At 32.8% G+C, this 22,793-nt stretch overlaps 1 protein-coding gene across 2 annotated transcripts; it reads left to right on the forward strand.

The window, feature by feature from the left end:
* The first annotated feature begins 4,640 nt into the window (after positions 1–4,640).
* LOC127716079 (uncharacterized) lies at positions 4,641–17,649 on the forward strand. 2 transcript variants are annotated; one of them, XR_007988752.1, is made up of 4 exons: positions 4,641–4,853; positions 9,453–9,737; positions 11,686–14,750; positions 14,918–17,649. XR_007988752.1 is itself a non-coding variant. In XM_052222163.1 (3 exons), the coding sequence occupies exons 2-3, from the start codon at positions 9,456–9,458 to the stop codon at positions 13,927–13,929; spliced, it is 2,526 nt and encodes an 841-aa protein (XP_052078123.1). In that variant the 5' UTR covers positions 4,641–4,853; positions 9,453–9,455; the 3' UTR covers positions 13,930–17,649. The 2 variants fall into 2 exon arrangements, 1 of the variants encoding a protein (XP_052078123.1); XM_052222163.1 differs by having other exon boundaries at positions 11,686–17,649.
* The last annotated feature ends 5,144 nt before the right edge of the window (positions 17,650–22,793 follow it).

Below are 22,793 nucleotides of genomic sequence, written 5' to 3' on the forward strand. Positions count from 1 at the left end.
CTTGACCTTATTGAAATGAAATCTATACACATAGAAGGTATAAGGAGGGGGAGACACATTCTGATTTTTGAGTCAACATGAGATAGTTCAAGGTCACTGTTAAACTTAAGACAGAAGCTTTTGGAAAAAAAATTGTTTCAAAGAAATAACCTACTTTCCATTGCTTGATCAAGATGGAAGATACAAGGAAGTGTATAGCTATCAACTTTGAAGTCAATGAAAGAAATATGGAATTGGAAGACACCTATCAATTTTGTGGTCAATAGGTCAAAGTTCAAGGTCACAGTTTATAAATATAGTTTTTTTTTTAAATACTTGAGTTTCCCTTGAAATAACATATAGACGATATAGAAAAGAGGATTTTGAAATCAATGGGACAAAGTTCAACGTCACTGTTACTTAGAAAAAAATAAGTTTCCAGATGGTAACTTATTTTCGCTTGCTTGATTTAAATGGAAGATATAGGGAAAGAGGATGCTAGCTATCAATTTTAGAGTCAATGAAAGATAAAGGGAATTGGAAGCCGCCTATCAATTTGGGGTAAATAAGGACAAAGTTCAGGGTCACTGTTACTTAAGAAAGAAGCTTTTGGAAAATGTAATTCAAGATGGTAGCTTAGTTTCCCTTGCTGGATTGAAATTGAAGACATAGGGAGAGAATACTAACAGCTATCGATTTTGGTGTCAATAAAAGATTTAGGGCATTAGTTTAAACATATTTAAATTTATTGTTCAGAAACTAAGTTTCATGCAGTTGCTTGATTGGAATGGAACATATACAGGTGGAAATGTTGGAAAGAGGATGATAGCTATCGATTTTGTACTCAAAAGGTTCAAAGTCACTGTAACTGTAAACAGTAACTTTTGGAAAAAGTTGGTTTTCTCGAAATGTTACTTTTTTGCTTGTTTTAACAACACAAGTAGGTTAGTCAGGGTCAGGGATACCCAGCTAATTTGTAGATGATTAACAAATGTGTGTTTCTGTATAGTGGGGCTATGGAGAAAGTATTTATAACAATTTTGTTTACTCTTTTAAATAAACAATTTTAACCAATTTTCTAAACTTATTGTTACCTGAAATGGTAGTTCATGCCAATGCAATGCCAGCAAATAATTAATGCTTTAATTTTTAGTGCTTTTTTTCTGCTTAATGTGTTGTAATTGCTTATGTGTTTTAAAGTGTTTTATATGTTTTTAATATTGAGTTGCTTATTGTACTTTTAATATTTCTGCATGGTATTACATACTTAACTTCTTCGTGTCATGTATGCTGTATATGTATGCTTCAATGTAATGTTTTGCTTTGTGTAGCTTTTGTGTGTGTAGCATGCTTGCTTTGTTTTAAACGTGCACGTTTTAGATGTTTTGTTTGTAATAAGACGATATAAAAGCTCAATAGAGCTTATGTTTTCTGTATAATGATCTCGTCTATAAATAAAGCTTTTGAACTTGAACTTGAACTTGAACTTCGTTGAGCATATGTTGGCAGTGTCAACTTTCCATTTGTTTACGTAATTTATTATCATTACCCCGCAGCTGTGTTCTTCAATTGACAAATGTAGCGTGACAGACATTTAGCAACGAATTTCCCCAAAACCAGTGATTGTGAGATGTGTTAGCGTTTGCTCCTTGTTGAAGGCTACACTTTGAAATGAAGAATGGCAATAAAAGTGTTTTTTTTTATTTATCAAATGTGTGAAGTGATTTCGTATCATAGTATGATTTCTAAAAAACGCATCATTTCTTTTTCAAAATGTGTAAAAAAAAAATTGTGCAAAAAAATCTTACTATAATACTTGTGATTAACGTACTAGTACCTGAGAGAAAAATTCGACCGAAAGCTGCTATTAACTTGGAGTCACATTATATTGCTCTGACAGCGTTAAAGAAGCCAGACATGCAGACCCTATATCAGAATGGTCCGAAAACATGTTATAAACATAGCGAAACATTCGGGGGTCACTATCCTAACTTAGAAAATTTCTTCGCAAGTTTATGTCACTGGGGAAGTACTTTTTTTCTATATGGCAGTGAAATAATTAATCTATAGTGAAAGGTATGAATGAATAGCAGGATGTGTTAGGTAAATGTTAATGAAACGGAACTCAACGATAAATATAACCAAAGACGTCTACAAAGACCACACGGCAATCTATTTCAAGCTCTATATATAATTCTTCTCGAGTAACTAACTAACTAACTAATATTATTCAGTATAAAATCCAGTACAAAAGGATCATCGCTGAAATACATGAAATCATAGTAAAAAAATAAAACAAAAAAAAGACAGCAATTTTGTGACGTATTACAAACATTAGACAAAACACCCACGTCAATATTATGCAGTTATTCCTACTGATGAATTTCTGACCATGATACATTTGTCTATATATAAAAGAAATATGTTGAGAACATCAGTCTCCGTACAGTTCATTAAATATCTAAACTTATCAAAATTATATCTAAAGTACAAACACATTAACAATGTCATCATAAAACTTTTTCCTTTCGTCTTGATAGAGGTTGCATTCACATATGTAAAACTTGTGAACAAAGTTAAGAGAAACAATCAAAGATCTGCCATCAACACTCAATTCTCCAAATAACAAAAACAATTAAGATATGACATATGCAGTTCTATTTCTGACGAAGTTCCTCGTTATCTTTGGACAGGCATGCAGATATGTCAGAGTTAATTTATTTTGGGAAACATGTCGAGAACCTCCCCCCACCCCTAACCCGGCTCAACTTTTTTGATCTTAATCAATAGATTAACAAAATGTACTTAAAAAAGAACATTAAAATAAAAATAAACAGTACTGGAAACGCACTGAACTCTAAAATACGGGAATCATATATAACAAACATCTCATACATGATAAATAACAAATTATACCTTATTAAAGAATAGATATGGCACAAAATGTGCACCAGAATTAAGGTATCTTGTTTTGTAACCTCCATAGGCATTTCCAGCTTTTATTCACAACGTCAAAAACATTAAATGGGTGCTATGCCCAAAACAAATTACACAGAAAAACCATAAAAGTTACTCACGGACAGCAAGCTTGTAGTTCCTATATATGATGTTAAGAAATCATGAACATGATCTTAGTACACTAACCAATATTGATCGCTGTAATTCACAACGCCAAAAACATTAAAGGTTGCAATGCCCAAAACATATGATACAAAAAAAACATAGTAACATTTGAGTATTGCTTCGAACTATAAATTTGCGACTTGGTAATTATCTTTTATTTTTTATTATAGAAACAGTAATTGAACAACAAGATCCATTACAACCCGTTAAGTCAATTTATCAAACGGAGTTCGGTTTGAAGTCCATTGAAGAAAAAATCCTCTATATCGTCCAGGTCGGCTGAAACCGTTTCAGGGGCGGATCCAGCCATTTAAAAAAAAGGGGGGGGGATTCCCAACCCCGGATAAAAGGGGGGTTCCAACTAAATGTCCCCATTCAAATGCATTGATCGTCCAAAAAAAGGGGGGTTCCAACCCCTGGATCCGCCACTGTGTTTTCACAACAGATGTTCGGTAATATTATTATGATCGGTTATATTTACCATTCATTACTACTTTTGCAATATACGGGGGATTATAACGGACAGTCTATATAACTAGTATATATGTCTCTGCTATTATTAAAAAGTTAAAAATGTATATGCTAATAAAGTTTACTGTGAATAGACATTGATATCTCAAATAATGGAAACTTATATTTTCCGAGCCCTAGTAAAATTTTACGAAGAAAACTTTTAATTATATCTGAGACTTGTTATACATTGAAGTAATCTCAGATCATACAGGTCATATATATATAGAAATCACTATAAAAATCCTTCCTAAAACTGGGAAAATAATGACACCTTGATAGAAAAGTATATTTAATGTACATATTAAAAAAGAAAATCATTGAATATAATATTTAGGTGCACGACTATTAGTTTACTGTACATGAGAGTCCTTTATTTCTGTATTCTTTAATTTGTAAGTCAATTTACTCTGTTCCTTTATTCTTGTCCATTTTTCTCTATTCTTTATTTTCTTGCCTTTTTTTCTATATTCATTGTTTTTCTAGTCTATTTTTCTATATTCCTGTTTTTTGCCCCATTTTCTGGCCCGTAATATCTATACACCTTAATTATCGCTATTTGTCCGCCATTACTGGACATCACACAAGTTCCCGTAAAATTTTGACGTTATAATAGAAAATATCTGACGCCACAATGGAAAAGTGATTGTTGTATGACGTCAAAAGTTCGAGCGGGACAGATTCTCGGGTCAAGCGGGAATAGCGATAAGGTGTATTCTTGTAAACCCTATCCAGACCCATTTACATGATTTTAATTTGATTTTGTTTGATTTTTTATAATTTTAGTGCATCAGGAAAGATTAGATATTGTATTGCTAACTGTCTACCTTCTCAAAATAAAGTATTAACTTACTAACCAAACCAGTTACCTTTCGTTTCATTTATATCATTTGACCGATTTTGTAATTTGTATTGACTAGAGCATGTTAACTTCCGGTTATCATTGTTTATATTTTTCTGCAAATAAAGCAAGTATTTTTTGCCAATTGCAACGTCTTGCATCAGTTTAACATTTAAATATATGTTCTATTATATTAGCATGTCTTGTGCATTATCTTTATAGGTTGCAAAGATGACACGGGTCGTATCAAGGTTGAAATGTGGGGGTCATGCGTCCAAAGGTCACAGCCAAGAAATAAGATCAAGGTCGTTTACACCAGGGTTCAATAGTCGGCGGTGAATCGCCATATTTCTCCATGTCACGAGAACCAAAGTAATATTCTAATGTAACATTTTAACAGGTAAGACGGTTGAATTTTAACATTATGAATGGTTGACAAAGAAAAAAACGTTTCCATAGAAACACGTTGTTGCTTTGATTATGTCACGTATGACAGAATGGGATTGACAACATGTATGTCTGGGATTGAATCAGGTAATTTGAGTATGTTCAGTTTGACAATGAAGTATTAAACTGAATTACATGATAATGATTGCTACTTGTTAAGTATAGTGAAATTTTTTATATTACATGAAAATGAAAGTTGAGGAAAAATAAAAGGGGGAGGAAATTTACAGACGTGACAGAGTGACTGATACAGTATTTTCTAAAATTAAATTGTTTGAATCCAGCCTTTTGATATGAGTTCAACAGTAAATAGTCACTGGATGATATATATTTCAATAGACAGTCACTGTGACAATCTTTACTACCCTTTGCTCTATAGGGGTGCTTCCCATTGCCAAGTAAATATATAATGGCCCTCCATAAGCTGCGAAAGTGTGCTTTATATTCACCAAATCAGAGCCCCATGATATAGAGGGCATACTGCACATAAACAATATCATTATAAACAATATAACATATGCAATGCAATCTAGACAATAGACATGTAATAAAAAACAACAAAAAAACAAAAAGAAAAACATGCACCAAAATAACAACAACATATAATAATTCTATTGATATTATGTTGACATTGACTCAAGTGCACCAGGTATAAAAGTGTATTTGGACTACTGAATAAACAGAAGGCTTGAGTAGTTTGAGCCTTATGGAGAAATCTCTTTAAAAAAAACAACATAGAAAACACCCACACATTTTACTATGAGATATACATACTGCAAATAATATTGAATAATGGATATAATGACTAATCTGCCGTATTAGCACCAAGAGTGGATGCTTAAAGGGAAATCCAATGCAGCTGAGTCAAACTAAATAATTAATTTTAAAAAAATCATTAACCACCCTCCATTAGCTGTGTTAGTGGAGTACCCCTTTCTCTCAGTTGGTAGAGTGGTGGCTTACAGTGCCAGAGGTCCCAGTTATGACACTGGGATTGAATCCTGGCTGGTACAGTAATTAATTTTTTCAACATACATAGTAGTTATCTACAGTCACAGTGTAAATTATTTGCACATATATAACCATTACGGATGTTTCTCTTACAACAAGCATGTTAATAAATAATATGAAAACACCCCAATTGGAGGACAGTACTTTCATGGGAGAAGAGGGTAATTAACTTCTTACAGTTCAGTTGGTATTTTTACCAGTCTTGTCAGTTTGATCTGTGAATGATTTTAAAGTCTATGATAACAATTTTTTGAAGTGACAAAAAAAATCCCAAACCATATGATAACAAACTGCAACAAAGAGGGAAGTCCATTTTAACATTTCATAGAAAACTTTAATAACATCATGAACATCAAGCAACATGAACCCCACCAAAAACGGTGTTGAACTGAGGTTCTAGGAAACAGTTCTTGCTCCACTAGCGGCACTTGTCTTGTTGGTCATGGCTAGTGAAAATCTGGTGATTAATTCCATCAATAATGTAACAACAGAGGAAAAGAAGACAGGATAGTGGAACAACTATATGTACATGTACCAACAACCATTTTGTTCATAAAAAAGAAAAGACAGAAATACTTGTATCAGCAAAAAAGGACAATTATAGGCCAGATACATGTATTTAAATTTTTCACCCTGAAAAGAATAAAAAAAAATAATAGATATTTTATGTTTTTTTCTCATAACTATGATGGACATGCCTGCACAATTTCATCAACAAAACTCTTTAGTGGTAAACAACTATGAATAGGAGTTGTGAAGTAAATAATGTGACAGCAACTCTACAACTCAGGTTAATCAAGAGGTCATTATATGACCTTCAACAATGAACAAATGCTAACAATATAACACAGTCTAAATTATCCATAGATAGTCTACATAAGTGGTAAATTAAAATGATTAAAGTTCAATAGAGACCAAACATCGAAAACCATAGCAAAATTTTTACTAATTAATTTTGGTCTGTAAATTGTTCTTTTAATATTTATTTTCATTTGCTAATTTGAAAAAATACAGATGAGATGAATGCAGGGGAATAATTATTGGGGATTTGAAATGAGGCATTGTAAGATTTGATTCATTGTCAGAACAATACAGTGGCTATAGAAAATTACTACTTCTAAGTAACCAAACTGAAATAGGTTGTACAAGATTTTGTTTTGTTTAGGGGCGTTTATTTTGAATTTGCATCTTTATAACGAAAATAGCATACAAATATATACATGTATGTTAAAAAGAAAAAAAAACATTGTGCTTCATCTCTCTCCTTCATCCTTACATGTAAAATGTCATGTCTTCATTTTATACATGTTAGTGTTTGATGTCATATGAAATGAACATGATGAATACTCTTCGATAGTATGTGTATACAGGTTTAAGGATTAAGAATACATAGCAGTACATTTTTATGCCCCTGCCGTAGCGGAGGGGGCATTAAGTTTTACCCTTGTCCGTCTGTACATCCCAAAATTGGTTTCCGTTCTCTAACTTGAGTTTGCCTCAACCAAATATTATGAAACTTATCCACATTGCTTATTACCACAAAACACAGATCGAGTTTGAATTTTGGTGGCATCGCTTTTACCATTCGAGAGTTATGCCCCTTTACAAATGGAAAAATTGAATTTTTCGTTTCCGTTCTCTAACTTTAGTTTGCCTCGACCAAATGTTATGAAACTTATCCATAATGTTTATTACCACAAAACACAGATCAAGTTTGAATTTTGGTGGTGTCACTTTAACCGTTTTAAAGTTATGCCCCTTTACAAATGGAAAAATTGCTGAAATATTAGTTTTTGTTCTCTAATTTTAGTTTGACTCAACCAAATGTTATGAAACTTATGCACAATGCTAATTACCACAAAACACAGATAAAGAATGAAATTTGGTGGCGTCACTTCTACTGTTCTAGAGTTATGCCCTTTAAAAATGGAAAAATTGCTGAATTTTTCGTTTCTGTTCTCTAATTTAAGTTTACGTCAACTAAATATTATGAAACTTATAAACAATGCTTATTACCACAAAACTCAGATCAAGTTCAAATTTGGGTAGTGTCACTTTTACAGTTCTTGAGTTATGGCCCTTTATAACGTTATATGCAAGGGGGGTATCATCTGTGTCCACAAGTTTTGCATTAAGTATTTATTCACTGATTGGTTTATCACACTGGTAATATCGTAAAAAGAAGTGGCACTCTTCTTTGGAGCCAGTGCAGTCATTGTTGAAGTATTTTTATATTGAAACTTTTTTTTAAAGTTTTTAGTTACTGTAGTTATTTTTACAGTGTTAAAATGGATAAATAAAGGGTATTTAGGTCTAAATGTGAATGACCTTCGTTGATCTTAATATTAACTGTATTAACCACATCAGTTAGAGACCACTTTTGATTCTGATAAATCAATATATACAAAGTAATTTCTTTAAACAGCAAAACAAAATGATTGTATTAAGCTCTTAGCTATTTGGTTGAGGGACTTTGGTTTATACAGGTCAATTTTCTGAAGAATAAAAAAGTAGATTGTAATTTATATATTTGACATTTCTCTACGACATTCTTTTAGTACAGCATTTTCAGTAACATTTTAGTAGATGTGATCAATATTTTTTTATAGATTTTAGGTTTGCACTCTGTCTGTCTGTCCATCTGTCAGTCCTGCAAATCAGTTTTCCACTTTTTTCTTGGTGCTTGAAGATATTGATTTGATATTTGGTATATTGTTTTATCATGACAAGTTACAGATCAAGTTGGAATTTTGTTCTGGTATGATGATTTTGTGCAGAGTTATGGTCTTTGGACTTAGAAAATTCACTGAAATAATTAGTTTTCTACACTTTTTTTTCATCATGCTTGAAGATATTGACTTGATATTTGTTATATAGTTTACACCAATACAAGTTATAGACGAAGTTAGCATTTTGTTCCAGTACAATGAATTTTTAACCAGTAGGGGACTATGTATTGCCATGCAAAACTCTCAGAATGCATGTTTCTTCTCTTCTTTTATATTTATATCAAGAAAAAAAATTGTCTCCGGACAGTTACGAAAATCAGTGCCAATCAAGTTTTGAAAAAAGAGTTATGCCCCTTGGATATAATAATTATATGGAAAATTGCATTGTAAGTGCTTTAATTTTGAGCTTACATTTCTTGAAGGATTATTATGAAATGTATATTGATGGTTTATATCAGCAGTGTCTGGAACAAATAAAAAAATCAATGCTGATCAATTATTTGTTCAGTTGTATGTCCCTCTGAAATGTTAATTTTATAGTTAATGGCATTGTGAGTGCACTCACGTGTACAATTCTTGCCAGATAAGTATGAAATTTATATTAAAGGTTTATATCAGCAATATCTCTGTTAAGATATTTTTAAAAAGTTTTAAAGAACAAGAAAAAACAATTTTTGATAGTTATTGCCCTTGGACAGATAAAATATGTGTAACACAGGGGACATTGGAACTCTGTTCTTTTATTTAAACTAATAGATAGATGATTTTTTTTCAATTGTATATGAATATATATATATTGTATCTTATTTCAGCAAATGACTTCACATGAACACAGTGGTGAAAATACAGATACAGTAAAGTTTCTCAGCTGTGAAATTTGTGATAAAACTTTTAACAGACGAGCTACATTAATACGACATACCCAGACAGTTCATGGACCAATGATAAACTGTGTCCATCCACAATGCAACTATTCGGCCCCACAGAGCCGGACCAATCAGCTTCAGCAACACATGGCCAGAGTCCATGATCTGCATTATTACAAGAGTGGCTCTATAGGTGTATCTAGAGAAGAAGAAATGTCCGACCCAAGAATGGTAGGGTTGAGATCTCATAAACATGTTTAACCCCGCCGCATTTTTGCGCCTGTCCCAAGTCAGGAGCCTCTAGCCTTTGTCAGTCTTGTATTATTTTTAATTTTAGTTTCTTGTGTACAATTTGGAGTTTAGTATGGCGTTCATTATCACTGAACTAGTATATATATTTGTTTAGGGGCCAGCTGAAGGACGCCTCGGGGTGCGGGAATTTCTCGCTGCATTGAAGACCTGTTGGTGGCCTTCTGCTGTTGTCTGTTCTGTGGTCGGGTTGTTGTCTCTTTGACACATTCCCCATTTCCATTCTCAATTTTATTAGGTAGCATATAAAATGTATCATCCATGAGGATGTGAATAGGGTTTACAGAATAGAAAATAATAGGTAATATGTGCAGAAAAAAAGTCCCCAAAAAAAAAGGAATAGGGAAAATAAATAAAGAATAGAGAATAATGGCAATAAATATGAAGATTAGAGAAAACTTAGCTAAAAAATTAAAGAATACAGAACTGAAGGACCCCCATCCAGACCCTCAGCAATGGAATAAACATAAGTCAAATGCTAATAACTATGATGGATTTCGGGTTTGGGTACTATTTTGGGTTTTGATCTTTAGCTTACACAGCTTATTTTATCGTGTGAAGTCATGACACTTTCATTTCCATGTGAAGGGCTCTGAGGCTTATAATGTTTCTAGACCGGATTGAAAGTGCTTGTTAAATATATATGTAACTAAAATAAATACTGATCATAGGTCATGTAAGTCGTTAAACTTTATTCTGGAAATTTAAAGTACATGTTCAATTGAAATGTTCCTTTCATAAACAGATGAAATAAGACATAAAGCTTTATTTATTGTCGGTATATACATGATGTACAAGACAAGGTTCAAACATAATCTCTGGATAACTTTCAAATCCAACAAAGCAAAAGCAAATAAAGCAAAACATACATATCAAAACGCATATAATAAAACATTGAAAGCAAATGCTCGTCAGTATCTTCACACAACTTTTTATCCTGCAATTCATCGTTTTAAATGTACTAAATGAAGCCATATATATGTATAGTAGACTTTTATTATTAAAAGCCTCCTGTTATGCTCATCCTGCTTCTGTTGCAAGAGAACGGTTACACCCAAATTACTTTTTACATCACAGTTCAATTTGGAGTCCTCATTGCGGTCCATATTTAAATTATGTCGATTTCGTTTTAATAAAAAAAAATGTTCCTGTTTCTAAAGTACCTACTGTGTTTTACAAGTCAATTTTATATTTTCCTAAAATGTACATTGTGTTGAAGACCTATTGGAGGCCTTGGGCTGTTTTCTGCTCTTTGACACAATTCCTGTTTCCATTCTCAACTTTATATATGTGACACTGATGATAATTTCTTCTAAAGGGTACATGCAGGACAAACAGGGAAAAACCTATTGAAATACTCTTAAAGAAATTTTCCTAGATAAAAAGTGTTTTCAATAATTTACAGTGTGTTTTGCACAACATCCAGTTCTTTTTTAATTGTTACATGGCTAAGTTGTTGTTTTGATTGATGCCTTATAAGAATTTTATTATATAAGAACTGATTGAAAACCTGATGCAAAGTTATTGACTGCAAAAATGATTGATAAAAGAGAGAATATGTTAATATTATTGTCATGATTATAGGAGCAGACTCAAAAATCTACAAACCTAGCAGATTGAGTTCAGGATTTTTTGCTATTGTATCATGAGATTACGTTTTATCGATATTTTAATCTTTTCACTTACTTGTCCTCGACAGGCCATCATGTTTCTGTAGTAGCATGTCTTTAATGTCATCCAGGCAGTTATATGGGATAATCCCATATAGCATTGTAGCATCTTATTTATTGAGATTTTTTTCTTCACTCTTTCATATACTTCAAATGATCTCTATTTATAAACTTATGCCACTTTAAATTTTTTTTTTCAGAGTGAAGAGGATAAAGAGAGAATTTGTTTTACACTGCGAGATTCAGTATTGAGTCTGTGTAAAGAAAACTACAATAGTACAATAGAAGTGGATGGACTTATCTGTATTTCTGTATTAAATTCAAAGGAACAACATGTTGTTAAGATTCATGATTTATTAACTGAAAAAGGACAGCTATTTACAAGTGTTAACACTTTATCCAATCCTAAAACGAGTACCAAACAACGTAGAGCAAGAGCAGACATAATCAGTAATAAAACTGACAGTCAGGTTCAGCCCATGTTAGTTGTTCCGAATTCAGGGTCTCAAAGTAATAGCCTGAGTGCCTCAAAACAACAGTCATCATCTTCATCGTCTAGTAGTAGTAGAAAACAAGTTCCATCTCGTGTAACACCTGAAAATTCAGCAAGATTTCCATTCTTAGTACAAACTTTACAAGAAAATCATAGAAATCATTCTTCAAGTGCAAGCCCGACTTTATCATCAGTAAATCCAATTCCACAGCATAAAGAGAGTTTGTATGGGAACATGGCTCCCAGTCCACCAGTTATAGATAGTGAAAGGCCTGCATCTAGTCTTTTAAAAATATTGTCATCTCATAAACAAAAACAGGCACAACAGTCTGAACAAGAGAGTATTGAACAGGTAGAACAAAGTAATTTAAATGACACTGGTGAGCTAATGATGTCAGTAAAAGAGGAACCAGTAGATGAGGAAATGACTGATCAAATAGCAACTAGTCATGACATGGGAGATAACTTTGAAGAACAAGCAAATGAGAAATCCACTACTATCAATGTTAAGAATGAGCCTGTATGGAATGAAGCAGATTATGGGGGAACTACCGGTACCTCTAATACTGATTTTGGAGGGTGTACTGATAAAAATAAAAAAGAGAGCATGAATGAAATTATGTCTAGTCAGAATCAAGCAACTCAAATAAGTTCCAATTCTATATTAGCTAAGATTTTAAATGGAAAGGAAGAAACATATACAAAAAATCGCAAAGCAGCAGTCACCTCTGCACCAAAGACAAAAACAGAACCCAAAACTCCTCAACAAACTACTGAAAAGAATGATGACCCAGATAGTTCATTACTTTATCGTCTCCCTTTTGCGACATTCCAGGACCTTTTTCCAAGTGGTCCATCTGGAGATATGCAGATGTCACAACACTCTGATGTCAGCCAGTCGTCTTCTGAAGGCAGAAGTCAATCAAAACAATCAAAATCATCAGGAGTTCAATTTGACACTATAGTGAGGAAAATGTTAGAGGAAAAATCATCTGCTGTAGGGAAAAGACAACCACCAAGAAAAAAGAAAAAGACTGTAGTTTATGATGAGTCAGCAGATTTCAGTAGCCCAGAGGAAGACTTAGATTCTCTAGATGAAAACAGTGACAAAGAGGATGATGTTTACACTCCCTCTGGAAAGGAATTGATGGCAGATATAGATGAAACAGAATTTACAATGTCACTACGTAGGAAACCACCGAAGAGAAAGATAAAGAAAAGATCTGTTGCTGTCAAATCTACAACAAAGGCAGCTAAGATGACAGATCAGACAATGTCAACAGTAACACAACCTTCTGATGTTCAAGACATGGATGTGGATCAGAGTCAATATCGATATGCTTGTTATCATTGTCAGTTACGATTCAGTGATCGACAAGATCGTGACCAACATGAAGAAGAAAATTGCATTAATGAACTGATTATTTGTGATGTTTGTAAAGGTTATTTTGCCAATACTTCATCAAGAAACAAACATTTATTTGAAATACATTCTGTTTTACCGAATGAACAAAAAGAGGAAATTCAAGAGAGGAGAGAAGGGGCAATGGATGAATTTAAAACAATATCACAAAATCCATATGAATTTGAAACATTAAAGGACTGCGAAAGGAATGAGAACTCTGGGCTTACCATTGAAAGCGTTGCATCAATAAGTCAGCCTCACTTTGATATGGAGGCTTCATCTGTAGATACTCCCATGGTTACAGGTTTAGTAACAAAATTTATTGTACCATATTGTGTTCAAAATGAAAAGAACTTCATTAAATGTCCCTTGTGTATAAGTGTGTTCTCAGACTCTAAAACAAAAGATGAACATCTTCGGTGGAGACATAAAATAGCCAATCAAATTGACAACGGTGATGGAACTGTGTCTTTGCAAATGATTGAGAAGAAACCTTCAAAAACTCCTCCGGTATATGTAACATTTGAAACAAATCAAAATAATTGAATACTTAAAGCTTTTGAAGTACTGGTAGTTGAGACTGACTCTACAAATGACTATGGAAAAACCTTCCAAAACCCCACCGACATGAACAATAAAATGAATCAAATTATAACAGTTGAAAACTGAATGATTATTAATTTTGGGTCATGGTACTGGTAGTAGCTAGCTATATTATGTATATGTATAATGTACATATTATATATATACACCGGTAATGTAATCATTTCCATAAAGCAATGTGAAAAATCAGCAAGGCTAAAGTGAAAGGCACTGTAAAATTCCTGCTATTAGTGGTTGGATCAAATTTCCAATCCGTCTGTAAAACATGAATTATTTTTTCCTTCAGATAGTTCCCCTATCATGCGCCTTCGCTTTCTACTTATACATAAGATATGTTTTAATGATATAGACCACCTATTATGAACATGTTTTTTTATGTGTTGACCTTGTTAAAACTTTTGTTGCAATATTTCTTTTATTTTAATATTCATTTTGAATTCTGAATTCAAAGGAAAAGCAAACTGTGAATTAAACAAATTTGTGATGTTTTGCTTGCATTATCATGATTATTGTAAAAGACAGTTAATGATGTGATGATATTTCATTTACTATAGCATTAATTTAGAACTCTAATTTTAAATTCTAATTACATAATTTGAGTTCAGCTTTGCCTTTAATTGCATCAATCATGTTTATTAATTTTTGTCTCGCCTTGGCGGAGTCAAAAAGCGAGACATAGGTATGCTGTTTCCGGTGTCGGCGGTAGCGTCAACAATGTATTAGTTTGTGATTAGGTCTAGTTTATGGTGAACCACTAGTGGTAGGTCAATGATATTTGGTATGCAGTTGTATAAGCATTAGCACATCTCATTTCCATGGAGATTATTTGGCCCTGCCCCCTCAGTCATGGTCTATTGACTTTAAAACTTTTGCTTAGTTTACATGTATTAGTTTGTGATTAAGTCAGTTTATGGGGAATCACTAGTGGTAGGTCAATGATATTTGGTATGCAGTTGTATAAGTATTGGCATATCTCATTTCCATGAAGATTATTTTGCTGCACCCCCTCAGTTATGGTCTATTGACTTTGAAACTTTTGCTGCGTTTACATGTATTAGTTTGTGATTAGGTCAGTTCAAGGGGAACCATTAATGGTAGGCAAATGTTAATTGGTATGCTGCGTTGTATAAGTATTAGCACATCAAATTTCCATGGAGAATATTTGGCCCCACCCCCTAAGTCATGGTCTATTGACTTTGAAACTTTTGCTTAGTTGACATGTATTAGTTTTGATTAGATCAGTTTAAGATGAACAGCTAATGTTAAGTCAATGGTATTTCATATGCAAATTTGTTGGCATTTGCAAGTCTTGTTAGCATGGAGATTATATAGCCCCACCCCCTCATCATGGTTCATTGACTTTGAAACTTTCACATAGTTTACAAGTTAATGTTTGTGTTTGGGTTTGTTTAAAGGGAACAACTTATGATAAGTCAATGGTATTTGGTATGCATGCAGTTGTATTAGCATTGGCACATTTCATTTCCATGGAGATTGTTTAGCCATGTACCTTCAGTCATGGTTCATTGACTTTGAATATTTGCATAACTTACATGTTAAAGTATTGCTATTTTAATTTCAAGATTTGCATTATCAAAATTACAAAAAGGCAAGACATATCTCTGTGTTAACAGTTTATTACAAATTTTTAGCTCTTTTGCCTAATATCCTAAAAACTATAATAGATAGATAGAAACTTCAGAGGCGTTAATATAAAGTCATAAGTTTTTGTTCTGATTAGACAGGCTTTTTTTGTTCTTGAGAAAAAATATTTAGCATTTTAAAGCGTACATCCATTTTAAAATATTTCTGTTAATATACAGGTTTCACTGTATTACAAACTTTTTCGAGTGAATACATGATGTATGTTAGCACTTGATTAAGAAAAAAACAGTTTATGGTTTGGGAAACAAACTAAAGGAGTAGGTTTGATAAGGCCCTAAAATGGCCCCTCATTCTAGCTGAAAGTTGAAATTAGGATTTATTGACCAATGTCACAAGGAATCATAGGTAATATGATGACTTTATTGGAAAAACGTCTTTTTGTTGAAGATCTATTTTTTGGGTTCTATTCATGACTTCAGAAACAGCACTCATTTTGATTTTCCGTGAAAATTCGATGAAAACAGGGAAATTTACGTTGATTTTTTGGACAGGAAACATATAGCGCATGCGTTGACAACAAAGATATTTAAACCTAATGTTTGTTATGACATTTTACATATCTGACTTGAATATTTTGTTTGTCGACACATGCGCTTTATGCTTCCTAGGTCTTAGTTTGGTTGAAATCCGGATGATTTTGTCCAATTTCACAAAAATCTCTATTTTTAACCTATTTGGGATGTCAAAATCAATGCTTAAAAATAAAACTCTGGCAAAATAGTTCTATATTACTTTCTCACATGTCTTTTCATCTACTTAAAACACATTTTATCCTGAAACATTGAACTTAATATTCGGGGCCAAATTTGGCCCTTACCGAACTTACTCCTTTGTGTATGTAAACAAGAGGATAGACTAAAATGAAGACACAGGAATTAACAAAAAGTTTCCATAAATTTTATGACAGGGATTTAAATGTATATATATATTCAAAATTCAGCTTAAAAATATAGGTCACGATACTTGAAGTTTGGAAAAATGTGGGTCCAAAAGTTGTAACAATTTAAAATGGAGGAAAATTATTTTCTAGGAATAAAAAAAATCTTGCTAATGGAAATTGATAACTTTGGTTTTGGCATTACTTAGATCAGATGCTTTCAGGAAATAAAATGAACTCTTTTTAGTTTTCTTGCTATTTCATCAACATGACAAAACATAACTTGGTCAATTTACATTATTATCTAAGTAAATTATCTCCCCCTAAATTTATTGAATTTGTTACAAAGTTATCTCCCCTGGCAATTTCACAATTTTTTTTAAATATATGTACTTCCAGTCTCTGTTGCCTAATTTTTAACTATTTTGTTCAATTCTACAAGTATGCACAGTATGGATATGAGATCAGCATTAGAAAATAAAATGAGTTGGGATTTTTTTTAAATATCTGATCACAAGAATAAAGAGAAAATGATGATAAATTTTTGATGAAATGTTTGTCTGTATCAAGTTCAGTATTTCCCATAGAACATGTAAAATCTTTTTGAAAGATGGGAATTTGACAGAAGGGTTGGTGGTAATTAAATTTAAAGGATGGGTAAGCAAAAATAAGAGTAATAGGAGAGTTTCACATTTTAAATGATTTGGGCCAAAATTAATGCAATAAGGGTTCCTTTATGCTTAGTCATCCAGCAAAGACACTGATGTAAATTTTTGTCATTTTAAAGATATATCATCATGCTTATACTGACTTATGAAGCAAGAAACATATTTTAGAAAATGACTCCAAAAATTCATAGTATTATATAAATGAAACTTTTCTTTTCAGGACCAGTTCATGTGACAGGTTTTGAGTATTTCTTTGTTGAATTGTACATTTTCATTTCCTATGTTTCAATTTTTTGGTAAATAATTATAAAGATATAAATATTACAATAATGGTTTATTTGTTTGTTCTATATGTTCAGATTATACTTTTTTTATTGTTGTAAATACATGTTAACTCATGTTTGTTAAACAAGTGTTCCTAATGTTCATAATAAAAGTTAATATTAATTGTTAGTAGATTTAGTGCTTCTTCTTAACAGACTACATCAGTACAATAGATTATTATCCTACATGACCAAAAGGCCTAGTGAGCTAATGTGATCGCTTGACATGCTCTGAGACTACCTACATGGCAAATTTAAACAAAACTTGGCATTTCAATTGAAAAGGCTTTGGAAAATTTAAACAAAACTTGGCATAACAATGGATTTAAAATGCTCCGCTGGGCGCAGCTTGATATGACCGCAGAGGTGGAACCCTGAACAGTTGGGGCAAGTATGGACACAACATTCAAGCTTGATACAGCTCTGAATTTGGATTGTGATTAAATATTTGACACAGCATAGGTTTCTGACACAGAATGAATGTGGTCTAAGAACTTGAAAATTTTTAATTTACCTATTCAAACCATATCATTATTATTTGCTTATATATATATAAGTCAGAAATAACCAACTTAAAATGGAAAGTTTATTAAGAAAAAAAAAAGGAAAAAAAAATCCCCCCCCAAATTTTTTGAACCCCCTTATGATTCATCACCACCAAACTCAATCCCAGCCTTCCCTTTGTGGTATGGTACCTTGTAGTACAATTTCAGAGAGACCCATACACTTGAACACAAGTTATTGTCTGGAAACTAGAAAAATGCTTGTTTTTTGGCCCCAAATTCCTAAACGTTTAGGGCAATTACACCCAAACTCAAACCCAGCTTTCCCTTTGTGATATGGAACCTTGAAGTACAATTTCATAAAGATCCATACACTTACACACAAGTTATTGTCCTGAAACTAGAAAAATGCTTGTTTTTTGCCCCTTTTTGGCCCCTAATTCCTAAAATTTTGAGGCTATTACCCCCAAAATCAATCCCAGCCTTCCCTTTGAGGTATGGTACCTTGTAGTACAATTTCAGAGAGATCCACACACTTGAACACAAGTTATTTTTTGGAAACTAGAAAAAAGCTTATTTTTGGCCCCTTATTCCTAAACGTTTTGGGCAATTACCCCCAAACTCAATTCCATCTTTCCCTTTGTAATATGGAACCTTGCAGTACAATTTCAGAAAGATCCATGCACTAACACACAAGTTATTGTCATGAAACTAGAAAAATGCTTGTTTTTTGCCCCTTTTTTGGCCCATAATTCCTAAAATTTTAAGGCAATTACCCCCAAAATCAATCCCAGCATTCCCTTTGTGATATGGAACCGTGTGGTACAATGTCAGAGAGATCCATACACTAACACACAAGTTATTGTCTGGAAATTACAAAAATGCTTATTTTTGGCCCCTAATTCCTTAACTGTTGGTACCATAACCCTCAATATCAATCCCAACCTTCCTTTTGAAAATTTCATAGAGATCCATTCACTTAAACTAAAGTAATGTAATATTCTTCAGATGACGACGACGCCAACGTCATACCAATATACGACCACAAAAATTTTTGCGGTCGTATAAAAACTGGCCCTGAAATGAGCCCTCATTTGTATTTTTAGTTCTGTTTACAAAAAACCATGACAAACAGAGGCAATTATTGATTTTGGTATGTTAATTTTAATCAAATTAGGCAGAGATGTTCCCTACAAGGTCTGTTTCAAGTACAGTTACTTGTGAACCTTTCCTTCATTCAACATGGCTGCCTTGGCCTTTCAAATTTATTATTAGCTGAAGATAGAAAATTCTTCAGAAGAAAATGATTGAACCAACTGAAACCAAACTTAACATATATGTTGCTGTAATAGTCCTTGACAAGTGTTATTACTTTGGTATGAATTGAAAATTCAAAATTGCCAACAGTAGATGTCAAAGTTATTGGTATTTACTGTACCACAAAGTAGGCAGCATAAAGGAGTAACAGCAGACAGGTCAGATTGGAATCAGAATAATGTGGCTAGGTAGGGTGATAATTCTTCCTGTGAACTACCACATAAAAAAAACCTCACTAAGCTTGATTCCTAAAACAAAGCAGTGTTCATATTCATATAGAATGAACATGTTCTCATCCTGGACATGCATTTAATTTGCTACTGAACATAAAACAGCCATCCTTCATCATCATCATCCTCATCATATTCATACAATTTTCTATTTTTTGGCAAATGGAAGCAACACATAAGAAGGTAAACTGTATCCCTGCTTTTTAAAGTCAAAGAGGAACAACTTAAGTGAAATGTCTGGGGACTTTAGTTATTTTCACTATTTAAGGACATTACACAATTATGGAAACAAGAGTGCACATGCTGAAAAGTCTTGACTGCTTTACTTTATGATTGAATTTATGTTGAAAGTCTGTAATATGAAGGTTTTATTACAAGTATCACATTAACTTAACATTATCAATGATCCATGGAAATGTGGTCAAAGCCAGACAGACATGTATACCTTACAATCATTCCATACACACTAAATAAGGTGGTCCTATTGCTTATAGCTTCTGGAAAATAGACCAAACCTCATATAAACTTAAAATTGACCAATGAACCATGAAAACGAGGCCAAGGTCATATGAACCCTGTCAGACAGACATGTACAACTTTTAATCATTCCATGCACCAAATATAGTTGACCTATTACTTATAGTATCTGATGAACTGACAAAACCATGAAAATTAAACATTGACCAATGAACTATGAAAATGAGGTCAATGTCAGATGAAACCTGCCAGTCAGACATGTAAATCTTGTAATCATTCCATACACAAAATATAGTTGACCTATTGCTTATAGTATCTGGGATACAGACTTGACCACACAAACTTAAATTTGATCACTGATTCATAAAATGTAGACTTTGAAAGGAAGCTATATATCAAATATATTAATCCTATTACTAACAATAAATGATTATTTTACATCACAAATTTTTTTTTCAAGCAGTCACTAAACAATGAAAATGAGTTCAAGGACATTGGACTTATCATAGACAGAAACTTTGTCACATAAGTTACATGTATCTGCATACAAAATATAAAGCTTTATACAAATAGTTTATGCCTCCTGGCGCTGTCAGATTGTAATCCCTATGTCTCCAATTTTGCTTCTTTCATCGCAGGGGAGACAAAAAATGGAATAGCAAAATAGCTGATTACTCAATGTAAATTCTTAGTCACTTGCATACATTTAAACCACCAAAATTTGTTTTGCAAGAAGAGTTTCTCCAACTAGGTATTGTATCCATTGCAAAAATTCCTTAAATTTGAAACTAAGACAGTACAATGTATTAGAAAATGGACTATTTTGATGGTTTCTAAGAATCCCTCCCATGACCTAAGACATGTTGACAACAAATTTGTTAGGAATCTTTCTCGTTGAATACACAACCATAAGAATATCTCTGAACAGGTAAAAATGACTGAACACTTTTATATTAAACAAAAGATATGAGTTTTTATATGAAAGACTAGAAAAAAATTTCCATGTACTGGTAGAGTTCATAAAGTAATACTCCTACATTATTTTGGATAGGTATTGCAAAGTCTGCTTTTAATTACTGTGGGTTGTTAGATAAAAATAAAATATACAAGGGGCATAACTCATTAAAAATATTTGATCAGTACTTATTTTTGAAAGTGTCAAAGACATTGCTGTTATAAACCTATGATATAAGTTTCATAAAATTCTGGCTAGAATTGAACTTATCAGAGTGCTAACAATGCAATTTTCCGTATAATCACTATTTCCAAGGGACATAACTCTTTTAATAAATTGCTTCGCCGAGCGCAGCTGGATACGACAGCAGAGGTCCAATCCTGAACAGTTGGGGCAAAAATGGATGCAACATTCGCGCTCGATACATGACTGAATTTGGATTGTAATTAAATATATTTGACACATAATAGGTTTCTGACACAGAATAACTGTAGTCAAAGAACTTAGAATTGGTTATATGATTTGAATTTATATTCAATTTTTTGCTTTTGTGCAATACACTATGCTGTTGCAAATTGACCCCCCCCCCCCCAAAAAAAAAAAATTACCTCCTTTATTTTTTTTGCTTTTGTGCAATACACTATGCTGTTGCGAATTGACCCTCCTTTTTTTGGCAAAAAAATAAATATTTGAAGTAATTTTCTTTTTAATTTCTGAAATCTGATATGAGAAAAAATTGCCCCCCCCCCCCCCCCAATTTTTTTTCTCACCTACCCCCCCCCTTTTTCCAAATAAAAAAATTCTTTCCCTCAAGTAACTTCTAAAAATAAATTGACAGCTAATCACCTCAAGACAATACAACATTTCTTTATACATAATTTAAAAGCAGTGTAAGGGAGGTAATCCAAACATAACATTGTACTTTTTTTAATTGTCCATTAACCAGGAAACCCTTGTTTTTCCCCCTTTTTTGCCCCTAATTTCTAAACAGTTTGAGCCATAAACCCCAAAAGCCAATCCTATACATCCCTTTGTGGTATGGAAACTTGTGGTATAATTTCAGAGAGATCCATACACCGTTCCACAAGTTATTGTCTGGAAACTAGAAAAATGCTTATTTGGGCCCCTTTTTGGCCCCTTATTCCTAAACTGTTAGGACTATAACCCCCAAATCAATCCCAACCTTCCTTTTGTGGTTATAAACCTTTGTGTTTAAATTTCATAGATTTCTATTTACATTTACTCAAGTTATTGTCCGGAAACCAAATGTCTTTGGACGACGCTGACGACGACGTGATACCAATATACGACCGCAAAATTTTTTGCAGTCGTATAAAAATAATTGATCAGCACTGATTTTCGAACTTGTCCAAGACATTGCTGATATAAACCTATGATATAAGTTTCCTAAAAATCTGGCAAGAATTGAACACATGGGTCAGCGCCAACAATGCAATTTTCCATATAATTATTGTTTCCAGTATTTCTATGTCCACTGCAAGAGGTGCACAATACCATTAGGCATTCAAGATTTTCATAAAGTATTATAAATATTGTCAGTAGCTTAAGAGATACAAACTGACGAAGAAGGAAGAGGCTGTCAAGAAAAGATCACTTTATAAACCCTTCTAAATCAAGTGGATTTATAACAAATTTAAATATTAGACATTGGGAGGCTTGATGGACAAATAATAAATCACAATGATCTTGGTCTAATTTGCTTACACATAATTATTGATGATGACAAATGACTGCTTTAAGTCCATAATATGCGTAATACACATTTTCAGGA

This window comes from Mytilus californianus, unplaced genomic scaffold (genome assembly GCF_021869535.1).
Source record: "Mytilus californianus isolate M0D057914Y unplaced genomic scaffold, xbMytCali1.0.p SCAF_9, whole genome shotgun sequence".
Lineage (NCBI taxonomy): Eukaryota > Metazoa > Mollusca > Bivalvia > Mytilida > Mytilidae > Mytilus > Mytilus californianus.